The following is a 13,252-nucleotide window of genomic DNA, read 5'->3' as shown; positions in this document are numbered from 1 at the left end:
CCGCCCGCCGCCCGGCCCAGCCCAGCCCAGCCCTGCGGCGGGATGGGGAGGAGACCCCGGCTGGGGAGCCGGGGGGACAGCGCCCAGCCCGGGGCCCGGCGCTGAGCACCGGCCGGCGGCCGCCGAGCCGCTCCCTGCCCGCCCGGCGCCGGCCCGCAGCCCCCGCCGCGGGCATCGCCCCTTTGTCTGCGGAGGCGGAGGGCGCTGCGGCGGCGGGGAGAGGAGCTGCCGCGCCCGGTGCCGGCCAGGTGAGCCGGGGGGGAGCCGGGGGGGGGCCTGCGGGCGCCCCTTCCCCGGGGCGGGGGCCGGGCGGGCTGCGGGGGCGGCGGGGGATGGAGCCGGGGCGGAGGAAGAACGTCCTCGGCGAAGCTGCCTTCCCCACCCCTCGCCTCGGGGGTGGGCTGAGCCGCGGAGAAGCGGCTTGCGGGCTTGAGCGCTCCTGGGAACGGCCAGCCAAGGAGGCAAGGTGAGCCCGAGGGCGCCCGGTGCCCCCCGCGCCCCCCGCTCCCGCGGGCCTGCACCCTGGGGCTGCGCGTCCCGGAGCTCCTGGCTGCTGGGGGGGGGCCGAGCGCGGGGGTCCCGCAGCCCCCGTTCCCACCTCTTCTTCCCCCGGGGCTGGCTTTCTTCCTGCCCTGAAAGGGATCTGGCCGCAACAGGGAGGCGGCCGGGAAGGTCTGGGCGCAGCTCCTCACGAAGCCGGCTTCCCCTTTCAGGGGATTGTGTGTGCATTGCAGCTGCAGCGAGGAGCTGCCTGCAGCCTGCGCCTCAGCAGAATGTAGGTTAGCGAAGCATTAGGACCCTAGCCTCGGAGGCGAGATGGGTGCTGGGCCCAGCCTGCTCGGGCACAGCTGAGGCTCCTTTTGTTGGCGCTACGGCGATCCCCACCCCTCTCCCAGTCTGTGGTGCAGCAGTGGCACCTGGGGTTAGCGTGCTCCCCACCCTGCTTGGCTCAGCGTCCCCCCCAGCACCGCAGAGTCCTCAAGCCAAGCAGGAACACGGGGAGCTTGGCCGTGCTGCAACCAGCTGTGGGGAGGACTGCAGGTGGAAGACACTGCCCGGCAGGAGAGCGTTAGGGCAGGTGTGTGTATTAGCATCATGCGATGGCCCCAGTTAAGCGCTGGCCTGGTCTCTGAGGTTGTGCTGGTAAGAGGCAGGGAAGTGAAATGAGCCAAGGGAGGCAGAGGAGGACTGGTGCTAGTGGAGCCCCCTCCCTGTTCTGTTAAGTCAGTCCCAGCAAGCCCACGGGGACCCTAGGCACTAGCTGAGGGTCTGATTTAGCCAGGACTGCTCTGCCTCAGGAGCCTGGGTGAAGCATGACGTGCTTTGTCTGAGGAACAGGCTGGAACAGTCTGCTTGCTTGGCACCCCATACCTGTGTCCCCCAAGCCCTGGCCAGGCCAGGCAGGGGTAATTCCTGGTGCAGCTAGGTGTCCCCCATTGACGGCAGAACATCAGCTCTTCCACCTCCTGTCCTGCACCTACCATGGTGGACAGGAGCGGGGCAGGGAGCACAGCAGCAGCGGGGCTGGGGGAGCTGAACAGCCTGCCAGCTCTGCTGCCAGAGCTGGACCCAGCCGCAGGAGGTGCATGAATTATTGACTGTGGAGCTGATCAGCTGCTCCTTGCCATGAGCCCCTTGGTGCTGGCTTGGCTGCCCTGGCCAGGTCCATCCTTCCATCCAGCTGTGGGTGCCAGACCGTAGCTGGGCAGTGTATCACAGGGCAGAGGGGGGCAGTGAGGCCTGGAGCCATCAGGAAAGGCTGTGAGAGGATTTGCTGTGGGCTGGTCCCTGGCCCTGAGAGAGGGGCCCACTGTGAGTCAGTCGCTGTGCGTTTTCTACAGAGCAGCAGGATGGCAGAGAAGGGTATGGATCCCGCGTGTGTCTCCATTGCCCTGGAGGACACGGTGTGCCACGCCAGCGCCCCAGATGCCCCGCTCCTCACCACCCACTTGAAGAAGGTGGAGAACCACATCACAGAGGCCCAGAGGTTTTCCCACCTCCCGAAGCGCTCGGCCGTCAACATCGAGTTCATTGACCTGTCCTACTCCGTGCGTGAAGGCTCGTGGTGGAGGAAGAGAGGTAGGAGCTGCTGCTGGGGAAGGGGAGGGGAGGGGCCTTGCAGGGCTGTTGCACCCCTCTCCTGTTCCTTATGCCTTGATCTCACCCAGGTCCCCAGCATCTCCCTCTGTGCTCAATTAATCGCTTCTCTGCTACTTCCTGCTCCAGGCAGCCCCAGCCTCTGCGAGCACAGAGCGCCTCAGCTCTCTGCCTGCCGGCAGGAGCTTGCCTCAGTGCATGGCAGCGGGGCTGCAGACAGGGAGCCCCAGCAGGAGATGCTAGAGCCGCTCGCCCTGCTGTCCCCTGCGGCAGTGGGGGCTGGCTGGGTGGTGGGGCTCTCCAGCCCCGTGGTCTGTCTGAGCGCCAGGTGCTGTTTGCAGCCGTGCTGCGGCTCGCTGTCCTTGCTGGGCACCCATGGGTGGAGGGCAGGCTCGTGTCCCGCAGCAGTTGCTGCGCACCTCTGCTGTGCAATGCCAGAGGAAAGCAGAGCGCATCCCAGGGAAGCCTCTGGCTAGGGCTGCGTGGGAGAGATAGGGCAGATTTCCTGGTTCGGGGGCAGCCAGGATGGATTAGTATCCCCAGCACTGTTGTTTGGGGTATGATGGCTGTGTGCGATATGCACCCAAGGGGTGCCCCAGCTCCAAGCCTGGCAAGGAGAATATGTATGATGTGCAGGGGATTTCCTCTCCAGCAGCTCCCTGTGCAGCTGAGGCCACGGTCCCCTTTCCTGTGTGTGACTCTGGCCGAGAGCTCAGGGAGGGGAGAAGGGAGGCAGATGGCGGCTGGTGGGTGGTAGTCTGTTTTAATTAGCTCTCTCAGTTAATGGGATGCCAATCAGGCAGCCCCATGAGATGGAGGGGGAGCTGATCTGCAGAAGCTGAAGGCAGGCAGGGATGTGCAGGGGCCTGAGGTGAGCAGACCAAAGGCTCAGGGCTGCTCAGCGGGGTGCCCTGCCAGTCAGGAGTGCCGGATGAGGCCTCTGACCCTGTCCCCAATGAGGATCTGCAGCTAGGGAAACTAAGGCACTGAAAGACAGTGGGACCATCCCCTAGGATGAGGTCTGCCTGTCTGCCTGGGATGCTGAGGAAGCATCCCAGGAGGAGCCATGGTACAACCATGGGTTCCCCAGGGCAGGAGTCCTGAGGACCGGCTGCTTGCCAGTGGGCTAGTGCCCTGCAGGGAGGGAGGGAGAAAGGCTCGGGCAGCTGGACTAGAGAGGAGCATGCTGAGGGGTGCTGGGATCCCGGGGTGGCAGTAGGAGGGACTCTCCTCTCCCCCAGGCCACATGCAGGTGCTGGTGGGGAGCTCCCGGTGCCTTTGGCCGCAGCCCCCAGGATCCGGCTGGGCTGCCCCGCTCTGCTGAAGCAGGAGGTTACTGGCAGTCAATGAACGCGAGTAACCGCTGCGCAAGCTGCAGTGGCGCCGACGTGAGCAGCATGCGCGGTGCCGGAGCCGTGTGCGTGGTGCCGGGATGTGCCGGGGGGGCTGCCAGGCATGCTCGCTCTGCTGTCATCGTGCACAGCCGCCTGCCCTCCCCTCCCAGCCCTCGCCGCCCCTCTGCCAGCGGGGCCCGCTCCTGGCTGCAGGGCACCTGACTGAGGGGTGCAGAGGAAGAACCAGGAGCTTGCAGTGTCAGACCCCCTGTCTTAGGGATGGACAAGCCAGAGGGGCTGCCCCGCCTCGTGTGGTACTAGGACCTGGCCCTGAGGCTTGCCCCTGCCTGCGGGCAGGGGATGAACGTGGTGCCCTCGCCCAACACCAGCTGCCACCGCAGGGTGCATGGGGCGCATCTTTCCAGCAGGCAGATGCTCAGCCCTGGTCCATGGTTCAGCATGGTCCTAGCACCCTGTATACTATTGCTCTTCTGCCAGGGCTGTGTTTTGGGGGTAGTTCCTGAGAGCCTGAGGCTGTGCCTGTTCCCTACTCCCAACACATCATGTTCCTTCTGCCAGAAAACGCTAATCAGCTGCGTTTAAAGCAGAGATAATTCCAGGTCTGATTAGCAGTGGCTGCTGCTGGGTATCGCAGCGTGAATGCCAATGAAGGCAACAGCCAGGCATGCAGCGGGCTTGGGGACTCTGCTGCCCCGTGCTACCCTGCTTCTTGCTGCCCCTCTCCACTGGCCCTAGGGACTGGGATCTGACAACATGCCCAGGACTGATGTCACAGCCTGGTAATCTTCCTCAGCAGCTACATGCCCTGACCCAGTGATTTCCATGGTCTTTGCCGTGATACAGGGCATGTGCCTCTTCAGTGCTGGAAATCAGTAGGGCCAGCCAAGGACCAGGGTCAGGGATCGTGCTGGAAATGACAGCTGCTGTGGCTATAGCCCTGGTGATGCTGACACAGACAGTCTCTGGGCACATGCAGCCCCTGGCACGATACATGGAGGTCCTGAGGTCCCCCAGGTGCTGGGATGGCATTGTGGTCCCTGTAGCGCTGCTGCTCTTGCAAGCTGAACCCATGCTGCTCTCCCTCCAGGGTACAAGACTCTCCTCAAATGCCTGTCAGGGAAGTTCTGCCAGCGGGAGCTCATTGGGATCATGGGGCCCTCAGGTGCTGGGAAGTCTACACTGATGAACATCCTGGCTGGCTACAGGTGAGGCTGGGGGGAAGCCAGCGGGTCTGGGGGTGCAGGGCTGGGGGTCCTGTGCTACATCCTCCCACACCTCTTTCCTGCAGGGAGACTGGTATGAAGGGCCAGATCCTGGTGAATGGCCGTCCGCGGGACCTGCGTACCTTCCGCAAGATGTCCTGCTACATCATGCAGGATGACATGCTCCTGCCACACCTCACCGTGCTGGAGGCTATGATGGTGAGTGATGCGGGAGCCAGACACGCTGCTGGGCTCTGTGGGGCATACTGTGGACTGTGTCCTTGGGCACTGAGCCCACACTGACATCAGGCATTTCCAAGGGCTCTGGGACATAGGGACAAAATCCTGCTGTTCTTGTTCCCTTCATCCTGAGCCACTGCTCCCAGCCCTTGGCCAGGCAGGGATGGGGCCATGGTGCAGCCAGTTCTATTTCCTACATCTGACAGTCATGTCTCCCTGCCCATCCTTTCCCTGCAGGTCTCTGCTAACCTGAAGCTGAGTGAGAAGCAGGAGGTGAAGAAGGAGCTGGTAAGTGCAGAGGAAGGTGGGCCCAGGCCCCCTCATCTCTCCCCAAGATGGGGAGAGTAGGGAAGGGAGGGCCGTGAGGGGACCAGGGGATGCCAAGCGACTCCCAGCGATGGAGGTCTGAAGGGAGGTGGCAGGGATGGGGTGAGGGTCCATGGGAGCCCATGGTGAATGAGGCTGTCTCACAGGTGAACGAGATCCTGACAGCCCTGGGGCTGCTGGAGTGCTCCTACACCCGCACCATCTCGCTGTCGGGGGGCCAGCGCAAGCGCCTGGCCATCGCCCTGGAGCTGGTGAACAATCCTCCAGTCATGTTCTTCGATGAGCCCACGAGGTGAGGCTGCAGGGTTGTGGCTCCCTGGCACTGCCTGCCCAGCTGGGCTTCCCTTGCCAGGGGACACCGGGGTGGCCAGCAGCCTCTGGAGCACAGCAGGGCTGTGAGACCCAGGGGTGGGATGTGACTGTGCCCACCAGGGCTCCAAGAGGGCTGGGGCTGCAAAGGGATGCTCTTCTCCATCGACCTGGCATGAGGGTGCGCACGAGGGGAGGCAAGTGGGGGCATCTTTAGGATGTACTTTTCCCCCCTCTCAATTCTCCCCTTCTCTCTCTGCTGTCTCTTTCTCCTTCACCCCTATCCTGCGTGGCCACAGCGGTCTGGACAGTGCCTCCTGCTTCCAGGTGGTTTCTCTGATGCGGTCCCTGGCTCAGGGTGGGCGCACCATCATCTGCACCATCCACCAGCCCAGCGCCAAGCTCTTTGAGATGTTTGACAAGGTTTGGGCTGGGCTAGGACACAGGATTCTTCAGGGGTGCAGGCTGCCTCTGGCCCCGAGACCCAGGAGAGAGGCCGGGGGGAGGGATGGGCTGCGCTGCAGACATTTGACACGGGGCTTGTGTGGCATGCAGCCCTGACGGCTGGGGTCTGGCAAGGGTGCCCTGTGTCACCCTAGGATAAGGGAGGTGGGTAGGAGCAGGCAACAGTGCCCCTGGCTGCTCTGTACCTGTCATATCCTGGCTTTTTCTTGCAGCTGTACATCCTGAGCCAGGGCCAGTGCATCTTCAAAGGCATCGTGACCAACCTCATCCCCTACCTGAAGGGTCTTGGCCTCCACTGTCCCACGTACCATAACCCTGCCGACTTCAGTGAGTGCTCCTGCCCCAGCTGGGGCCGTGGTGGGGAGCAGAGGGTGGTAAGGTCCAAACCCAGTGTCCAAGCCTTAAGGGCTGCCTATCATTCCCCCAGGCTGCCCAGGGAGCAGAGCTGCCCGTGCCCTTCCCGTTAGGTGCTGGCTGGGCAGTGCTGCCGTGTGGTGCAGCATCATGGGGCAGAGGTTGTGCTGGGCTCCCATCCTGCTGCCCCATGGGGTCATGGTCTGGGTAGGTTGAGCAAAGTGATGGCAAAGGCTGGCTCAGCACCTCAGGGGTCCTGTCCTCCTCCACAGTTATCGAGGTGGCCTCAGGAGAGTACGGTGACCTCAACCCCGTCCTGTTCCGTGCCGTCCAGAATGGCATGTGCACCATGGCTGAGAAGAAGAGCAGCCCTGACAAGGCAGATCCATCATGCCCAGCACACTGTGTGACGGTGAGTGGGGATGAGAGGAGCCTCCTGTGGTGATGGGGAGTGGCAGGTAACAGGGTGTCCACCCAGGGATACCTCAGTCCCCCCTGCCCCACAGTGAGCAGATATCCTGTGATGCCTAGAGCCCCTTGGACACAGTGGGGAGCATGGAAGCGTTCAGCCAGCCTCCACCTGTCTTGAACAACAGCTCTGTGCTTGCAGCTGGCGGTGCCTGTTCTCACCAGGGGTGCTCACAAGGGGTGCCCTGGGAGCATTTGGGTACCGTCCCAGTATGGAGCTCATGTTGTGAACTTGACCCATGTCCCTGACTTGTCCGTGGTCTTGCAGGACGTGGACCACATCGAAAGCCACACGTTTGCCACCAGCACTTCAACCCAGTTCTGCATCCTCTTCAAGAGAACCTTTATCTGCATCCTAAGGGACACGGTGAGGGCAGGGGAGGCTGGGCCAGGGCTGAGGGGATGGGGCCTGTCGGTCTGTGGGGGCAGGCAGAGACAGGAGTTGAAGGGGGGTGGGAGTGGGGCTCACCTTTAAGGAGCAGGCAGGCTGTCCTCTGCTCCCCTGGGATGCTCATGGGATGCAGCCCTGCCTTGCTGAGCCCCTGTACCCTCTCTGCCTGCAGGTGCTGACCCACCTGCGGTTCATGTCCCACATTTGCATCGGGGTGCTGATCGGGCTGCTCTACCTGCACATTGGCAACGATGCGGGCAAAGTCTTCAACAACACTGGCTTTCTCTTCTTCTCCATGCTCTTCCTCATGTTCGCCGCACTGATGCCCACCATCCTCACCTGTAAGGAGGTCCTTCCCCAAACACCCATTTGCTGCTCCCAGCCCTTGGGGCAGAGGGGAGTGCTCCAGCTGTGTGGGAGTGTGTCTGCTGGGCAGTGTATGGTGGAGCCAGATGAACTGGACAAAAGAGGGGAAATAGGAGAGGAAAAGAATTCAAACACAGAAGAGGGGGGAAAACTTCTGTTTGGGTATATTGCAGTTTTGCCCTTTATTTTAATGTTTGGCTATAATGTACTTGCTGGCTCAAAGCAGAATGCTGGAATTATTTTTGCTGAGAAAATGTCTGTAAAGCTGCATTTTCAGCTGCTTCACGTCTTTCACTTCCTCAAAAAGTTTGCCTGAAAATCCCCAGCCAAGCTGACTTTTCCATGCAGAAAGTTCCCACATCGGTCACTGACATTCTTCCATGGTGAAGATTTGAGCAGCCGCTCATGGCGCAGGCAGGAGGCTGCCCGGTGCTCTGTGCCGGGGCAGCATCACATCTGCCTGCACCAGGGCAGGCGGGAGTAGGGGCTGGAGCAGCCCAGGCCGGGGCACTGCTGGCTGCTAACTCCTTGTTTCCATGCAGTCCCACAGGAGATGTCTGTATTCCTGCGAGAGCACTTGAACTACTGGTACAGCCTGAAAGCCTATTATCTGGCAAAGACCATGGCAGATGTGCCCTTCCAGGTGAACTTTTGGGGGGACTAAAGTGTGGCCCCGATGCTGATGTGCCTTTCTTGGCACAGCCAATTGCCCGGCTACCCCAATACCCCGGGCTGGCCTTTGAAGGGGTCCCTGCGGCCCTCCGTCCCCCAGGGAGGGTCTGTGGGGCGAGAATGGCCGTCGGCCCAGCAGAGCAATCTCTTTGCTTGCCCCTCTCCAGGTGATCTGCCCCATCGCATACTGCAGCATCGTGTACTGGATGACGGGCCAGCCGCCCGAAGCTACGCGCTTCCTCCTCTTCTCTGCACTGGCCACCGCCACAGCCCTGGTGGCCCAGTCCCTTGGGCTTCTCATCGGAGCTGCTTCCACTTCCCTACAGGTCGGACGGGGCCCCGGCTTTGCCTGTTATGTGCAGACAAGGGGAGAGTTGCAGGGGGTCCCATGACAAGGAGGGGTAGAGGGAAGGGTTGCCCCTCGGCAGGCGTGAGTGCTACAGGTGGGTGCACCCTGGGACAGGGACATGACACCGGCTGGCCTCTGCTCCCCCAGGTGGCCACCTTTGTGGGACCCGTCACTGCCATCCCCGTCCTGCTCTTCTCGGGCTTCTTTGTCAGCTTCAAGACCATCCCTACCTACCTGCAGTGGAGTTCCTACGTCTCCTATGTCAGGTGGGACCCCACGCTCTGGCCAGAAGCTCCCTGCCCTGGGGTCCCATGGGCTGGGGAGAGAACGGGACTGCCTGGGGCACATGGTGACTCTCCTGGTGTGCTCTGCCCTAGATATGGCTTCGAGGGCGTCATTCTCACCATCTACGCTATGGAGCGTGAGGACCTGGAGTGCCTCGAGGACTTCTGCCCTTTCCAAAAACCCATCAAGATCCTTCAGGAGCTGGATGTGGAGGAGGCCAAGCTCTACCTGGACTTCCTCATCTTGGGTATCTTCTTCATCATCCTGCGGCTCCTGGCTTACCTGGTCCTCAGGTACAAAGTCAAGTCAGAGAGATAAAGGGGCCGTGGGGCCCCGGTGCCGTTCCCGGGCCTGGCCTGCTGTGAGAGATGGTTCTGCAGATGGACACAGTGCTCCTAGCAGGTCACGGACTGCGGCGGAGGCATTGGTAGGTGCCAGCCAGGCCTGGCTCAGTCGAGAAGGGTTTTGAGACATCTCGGAACTGTTTTAACCTTTCCACACACTCTTCATTGCTAAAGTTTTGTACAGCCCTGGCATGTGCCACCCTCTCCCTGAGGACTGCCGAACCCCACAGAGCTTGGATCCCCTCTTGTTGCCCCTACCTGGCACTGCCCTTCTCCGCCAAACACATTGGGACACCAGGGACAGTCCTGCAGCGGCGGCGGTCTGCCAAGCAAGGCTGAGAGGAGCTGGCTGCTCCAGGCAGGAGGGGAGCAGCGCCCTGGGGCTGCCTGATCCTGGGGCTGAAGCGGGGAAGAGACGCCTGCAGAGCACGGATCGGCAGCACAGCACGTAGTCCCATTGCTCACCCTGGCCAGCATGTGTGTCCGTGCTAAGAAGAGCCCAAAGATGCAACAGGCAAAGTTGCACAAGGCTTTAGTGTTTCCTGTTGCCATAGCCACAGAAATTGCTGCATCCCCTTTTCCTTTCTGCATAAATCCCACCCCCCCCTTTTTTTTTATTTTCTTTACTTTCTTTTTTTTATAAACCCCACTGCTTCCCAGTCTGCATGAAGGGGAAAGGAAGCCAGCAGGCAGAGAAGGACTTGAGGCTCTGACTCAGACTTCTGCTCGGATGCCATCCTCAGAGATGGGATCTTCAAACCTGGGGATGTGGCAGGGTCTGTGGGAATGGGATAGTATTCTCAGACCTTAGGGAGTCTCATGTTCAGTCCCTGTTGTCTTTGGGGTCTGAGCCAAGGGGATAAAATCAAGCAACATGAAGAGAAGTGACTGGTCCCTTCAAGTGCCGCATGGAGCGGGGAAGATTTAGGTTCCCACACGCTGCCAGTGCCAGGCAGCTGAAAAGCAGGGCTGGGCTCAGCCATGCCATTGCTGGAGCCTCTACTGCAGAAGAGCTGGCCCTGAGCCCTTCCCTTGCACCATCTCACTCCTCACTCCTCTTCCCCTGGCACAACTGTGGCTGTCTCAGCAGAACAAGGAGGACGAGCCTCATTCAGCATCTACTGTGCAAGGAGGGGGGATGCGAGCCTCAGGGACGCCCAGCCTCATCACAGTGCAAACCTCCCAGGGTAACACTGTGCAGAAGGGGGTCCCAGCAGTGCCCAAACTGGAAAGCAGGTGAGGTCTTGGAGTGGTTTGTTTGCATTGGGCGACCCTGACGCTGGGAAGGGCTTTGCGCTTTGTGACTGGTATCAGGGAAAAGGTCCATTTTGGCAAGTGTTTCTGGTGGCTCCTCCAAAGTCACCTGCCTCTCCATACCCCTTGCAGAGGGAAGGCATTTCAGCACCTCACTGGCTCTCCAAAGGAACAGACCTGAGACCAGAGCTGGTGGGGCATCTGCACACGCTGCTGTGCTGGGAGCATAGCACGCCGCTTAGCCACATAGCACAGGCCTATCTCTGGGTGTGCTGGCACTGGTGTTGCGGGGCTGTACTGGTCACCCATGCCATGGGAACCCACTGGTTTTTAGTGAGCATGGACATGGAGAAGGCTGCTCTGCCCCATCCTGGCATGCTGGGCCTGGTTCAAGTGCAGTCTGTGAGATGCTGCTGCCAGCACGCTCTGAGTAGCAGGGGATTGCAGGGCAAATGCCAGATTTCAGCGAAATCCTTGAGACTGTTCTTCGCTTTTACTGGCTCGTGTTGGGACTGTTCTACACAGCAGGGTCTGGCTGGCCTGCAGGTGGATGGCAGATGTGTGGCAGCACCGATGCTGGGTACTCAGCAAGGTCGGGTTTCCCTGCCTGGACGGCATTGCTGTGAGGAGGTTGTAGCTATGGGGCTCTCCTGCACAGAAGGTCTGGAAGCAGGACATGCCCTGATGCCCTTTCTGTGCTGAGCATTGTGGTTTTCCCCAGGGGCTCTTGTCTGACTTATCGCTGTCCCTCACAAAATTCCCCTCCACTCCTGGATTCTCCTTCACTGGCAGCCCTGTGCCATGCTCTGCAATGGAGCCGCGCCAGCTTGGGGGGCTGCAGTCTCCTGGGCATGATGCTGCCAACCACAGCTGCAGGGGCACGGTTGAGTGGGGAACGGTCCCCATGTCCGCTCTGTCACCAGGTGCGTGGATGGACAGGGAGCCAGGGAGATGTTGGAGCTGTAGGCTGTCACCCTTCTCCATCTCTCTGTCTGTGGGGCTGATGGGACCAGTGCCCCCCTTCTGTCCCGCTCCTGGGCTGTGGCTAGTTAAGCCTTGCCCAGTGCAGGATGTGCGCTGCTGGGCTGAGGGTTTTCCCCTGGGCGGATACCAAGGCAGCAGGAGGTGCCAGTGGTGCAGCTTTGCACAGCTCCTGCTTCCTGCCTGCTCCCTGGCAACACGGGCTCTCGTGGTGGGTCCTGCTTCCTGCTCACCGGAGGCCCTGCTGTCCCCAGTGCTGTGTCCTGCTGCTGTCCGCACCCAGCGTACGGTACCTCCCGGGACACCCCTGTGCCATCGCAGCCAGCACCACCGCCACTCCCAGATGGATCAGGATAAGATGGACTAGCGATGGGCCACGTGTGGAGCAGAGGGGGCTACCAGCAGGCACCCATGACTGCCACTGCTCATGTGCCCCACGCACAGGGATGCTGCAGCAGAAACCTTCGCTGGCCAGCCTCTGCTGCTTGCAGAGAAACCCCATGGGACAGGCTGTCCAAGCTCAGCGTCGCCAGAGGTAGACTGCCAGGGCAGGTAGCTCCACAGGTGGCTGCTCAGACCAGCCTGTCCGGAACGGGGCAGTTGGCAGCACCCCCAGGATCTCCAGGACAGTTTAGCGCAGCCCAGGCCTCCCGCGCTGGTGAGTGCACAGGTTGCAGAGTCCCAGCTGACCAGGTACGCAGCCACTGCGGGGCAGAGGGCTGGGGCGAGCTCTGGAGATGGAGGATGGCTGTGTCCCCAAGCTGGGCAAGGGTGCTGGGGAGTGGGTGTTATGGGGCAGGTGCCCCTTGTGCCCAGGGCCAGGGCAGCGGGAGGCCTGAGGCGCCCCAGAGAAGGGCACCGGCACTCCCAGCAGAGCCGGCAAGTGAATGTGTTGGTATGAAGGGGCCGTGAGGAATGAGGGATCTGGGCACCCCGTGGCACAGAGGGTCTGGGTATGGCAGACCCTGCCCCAGGCAAAGGCATCCTCGGTGGTGCCTAAGGGCAAACGGTGCCCAAGGATTGAGCTGAGCCGAGGTGCCAGAATGGAGCCATCCATTGCCTGTTCCCTCTCAGCGAGGACAATCCCAGAGACAGTGGAAGGCGCAGAGAAATGCAAAGGGACCGCGTACATTTGTGCTGAGCCCTGCAGGCTGGCATGGCTGGGCTGAGCACTCAGAGTTTATTGCCCCTTTGCTGCTCAGGTGGCTCCCTGCCCCCCAGGAGGAGGGTGAAAAGAGTTGTCTCTGCCCTGGCATGGCAGAAGGATGGGGTGCAGCTATGCTGTTCTGGGGGTCCCTTAGTGGAGCAAGGCTGGGCCACTCCAGCTCACTGTCTAGCGGGCATCTCTCTGGAATGGTCTCTTCAGGGCAAGATAGGCACCAAGCTCAGCTGTGGCAGGACCCCTTGGCAATAACACTGCTTGTTTTGTGGTGTGGGGCCAGGGGTGCCCAGAGTGGGTCTTGCCTTGTCCTGAGTGGGTGGGCAGCACCTAAGTGCTGGGCTGGCACACAGCAGCAAGGATGCACTTTATCAGAGCAGGGGAGCGGGGCCGTGGGTGCTTCTGGCTACAGGAATCCCACCAGGGAACGCGTCTGGATAATCATGAGGAGCATGATGGAGGAGAGCGGGCTTCTTCCTCCACACCTCCTCTCCCCTCCTGTCCCTGCCTTCCCTTGCAATGCACTTTGAATGGATGAGGATGTGGTTCAGGCTGTGGCTGCAGCTCCCTGGGAGCACCGGTTGCACCTTAACCCATCTAAAACTGCTTCAGCCCCTTAGCCTGGCTCCTTCAG

General features: G+C 61.3%; 1 protein-coding gene across 4 annotated transcripts; it reads left to right on the top strand.

Moving 5' to 3' along the window:
* The first annotated feature begins 1,850 nt into the window (after positions 1 to 1,850).
* On the top strand, positions 1,851 to 9,223 carry ABCG4 (ATP binding cassette subfamily G member 4). Of its 4 annotated transcripts, XM_075723227.1 has the most exons (15): positions 1,865 to 2,079; positions 4,540 to 4,657; positions 4,741 to 4,873; positions 5,132 to 5,182; positions 5,368 to 5,513; positions 5,830 to 5,953; positions 6,208 to 6,322; positions 6,622 to 6,761; positions 6,923 to 6,931; positions 7,086 to 7,184; positions 7,381 to 7,549; positions 8,117 to 8,217; positions 8,414 to 8,572; positions 8,743 to 8,861; positions 8,973 to 9,223. In XM_075723227.1, exons 1-15 carry the CDS (start codon positions 1,866 to 1,868, stop codon positions 9,196 to 9,198), a joined length of 1,923 nt encoding a protein of 640 aa, XP_075579342.1. In that variant the 5' UTR covers position 1,865; the 3' UTR covers positions 9,199 to 9,223. The 4 variants fall into 4 exon arrangements, with proteins under 4 accessions (XP_075579340.1, XP_075579342.1, XP_075579341.1 ...); XM_075723225.1 differs by lacking the exon at positions 6,923 to 6,931 and having other exon boundaries at positions 1,851 to 2,079; XM_075723226.1 differs by lacking the exon at positions 6,923 to 6,931 and having other exon boundaries at positions 6,622 to 6,728; positions 7,029 to 7,184.
* The last annotated feature ends 4,029 nt before the right edge of the window (positions 9,224 to 13,252 follow it).

Source organism: Pelecanus crispus, chromosome 19 (genome assembly GCF_030463565.1).
Source record: "Pelecanus crispus isolate bPelCri1 chromosome 19, bPelCri1.pri, whole genome shotgun sequence".
NCBI classification, from domain to species: Eukaryota; Metazoa; Chordata; class Aves; order Pelecaniformes; family Pelecanidae; genus Pelecanus; species Pelecanus crispus.
This window is presented reverse-complemented; position numbering and strand designations above follow the sequence as displayed.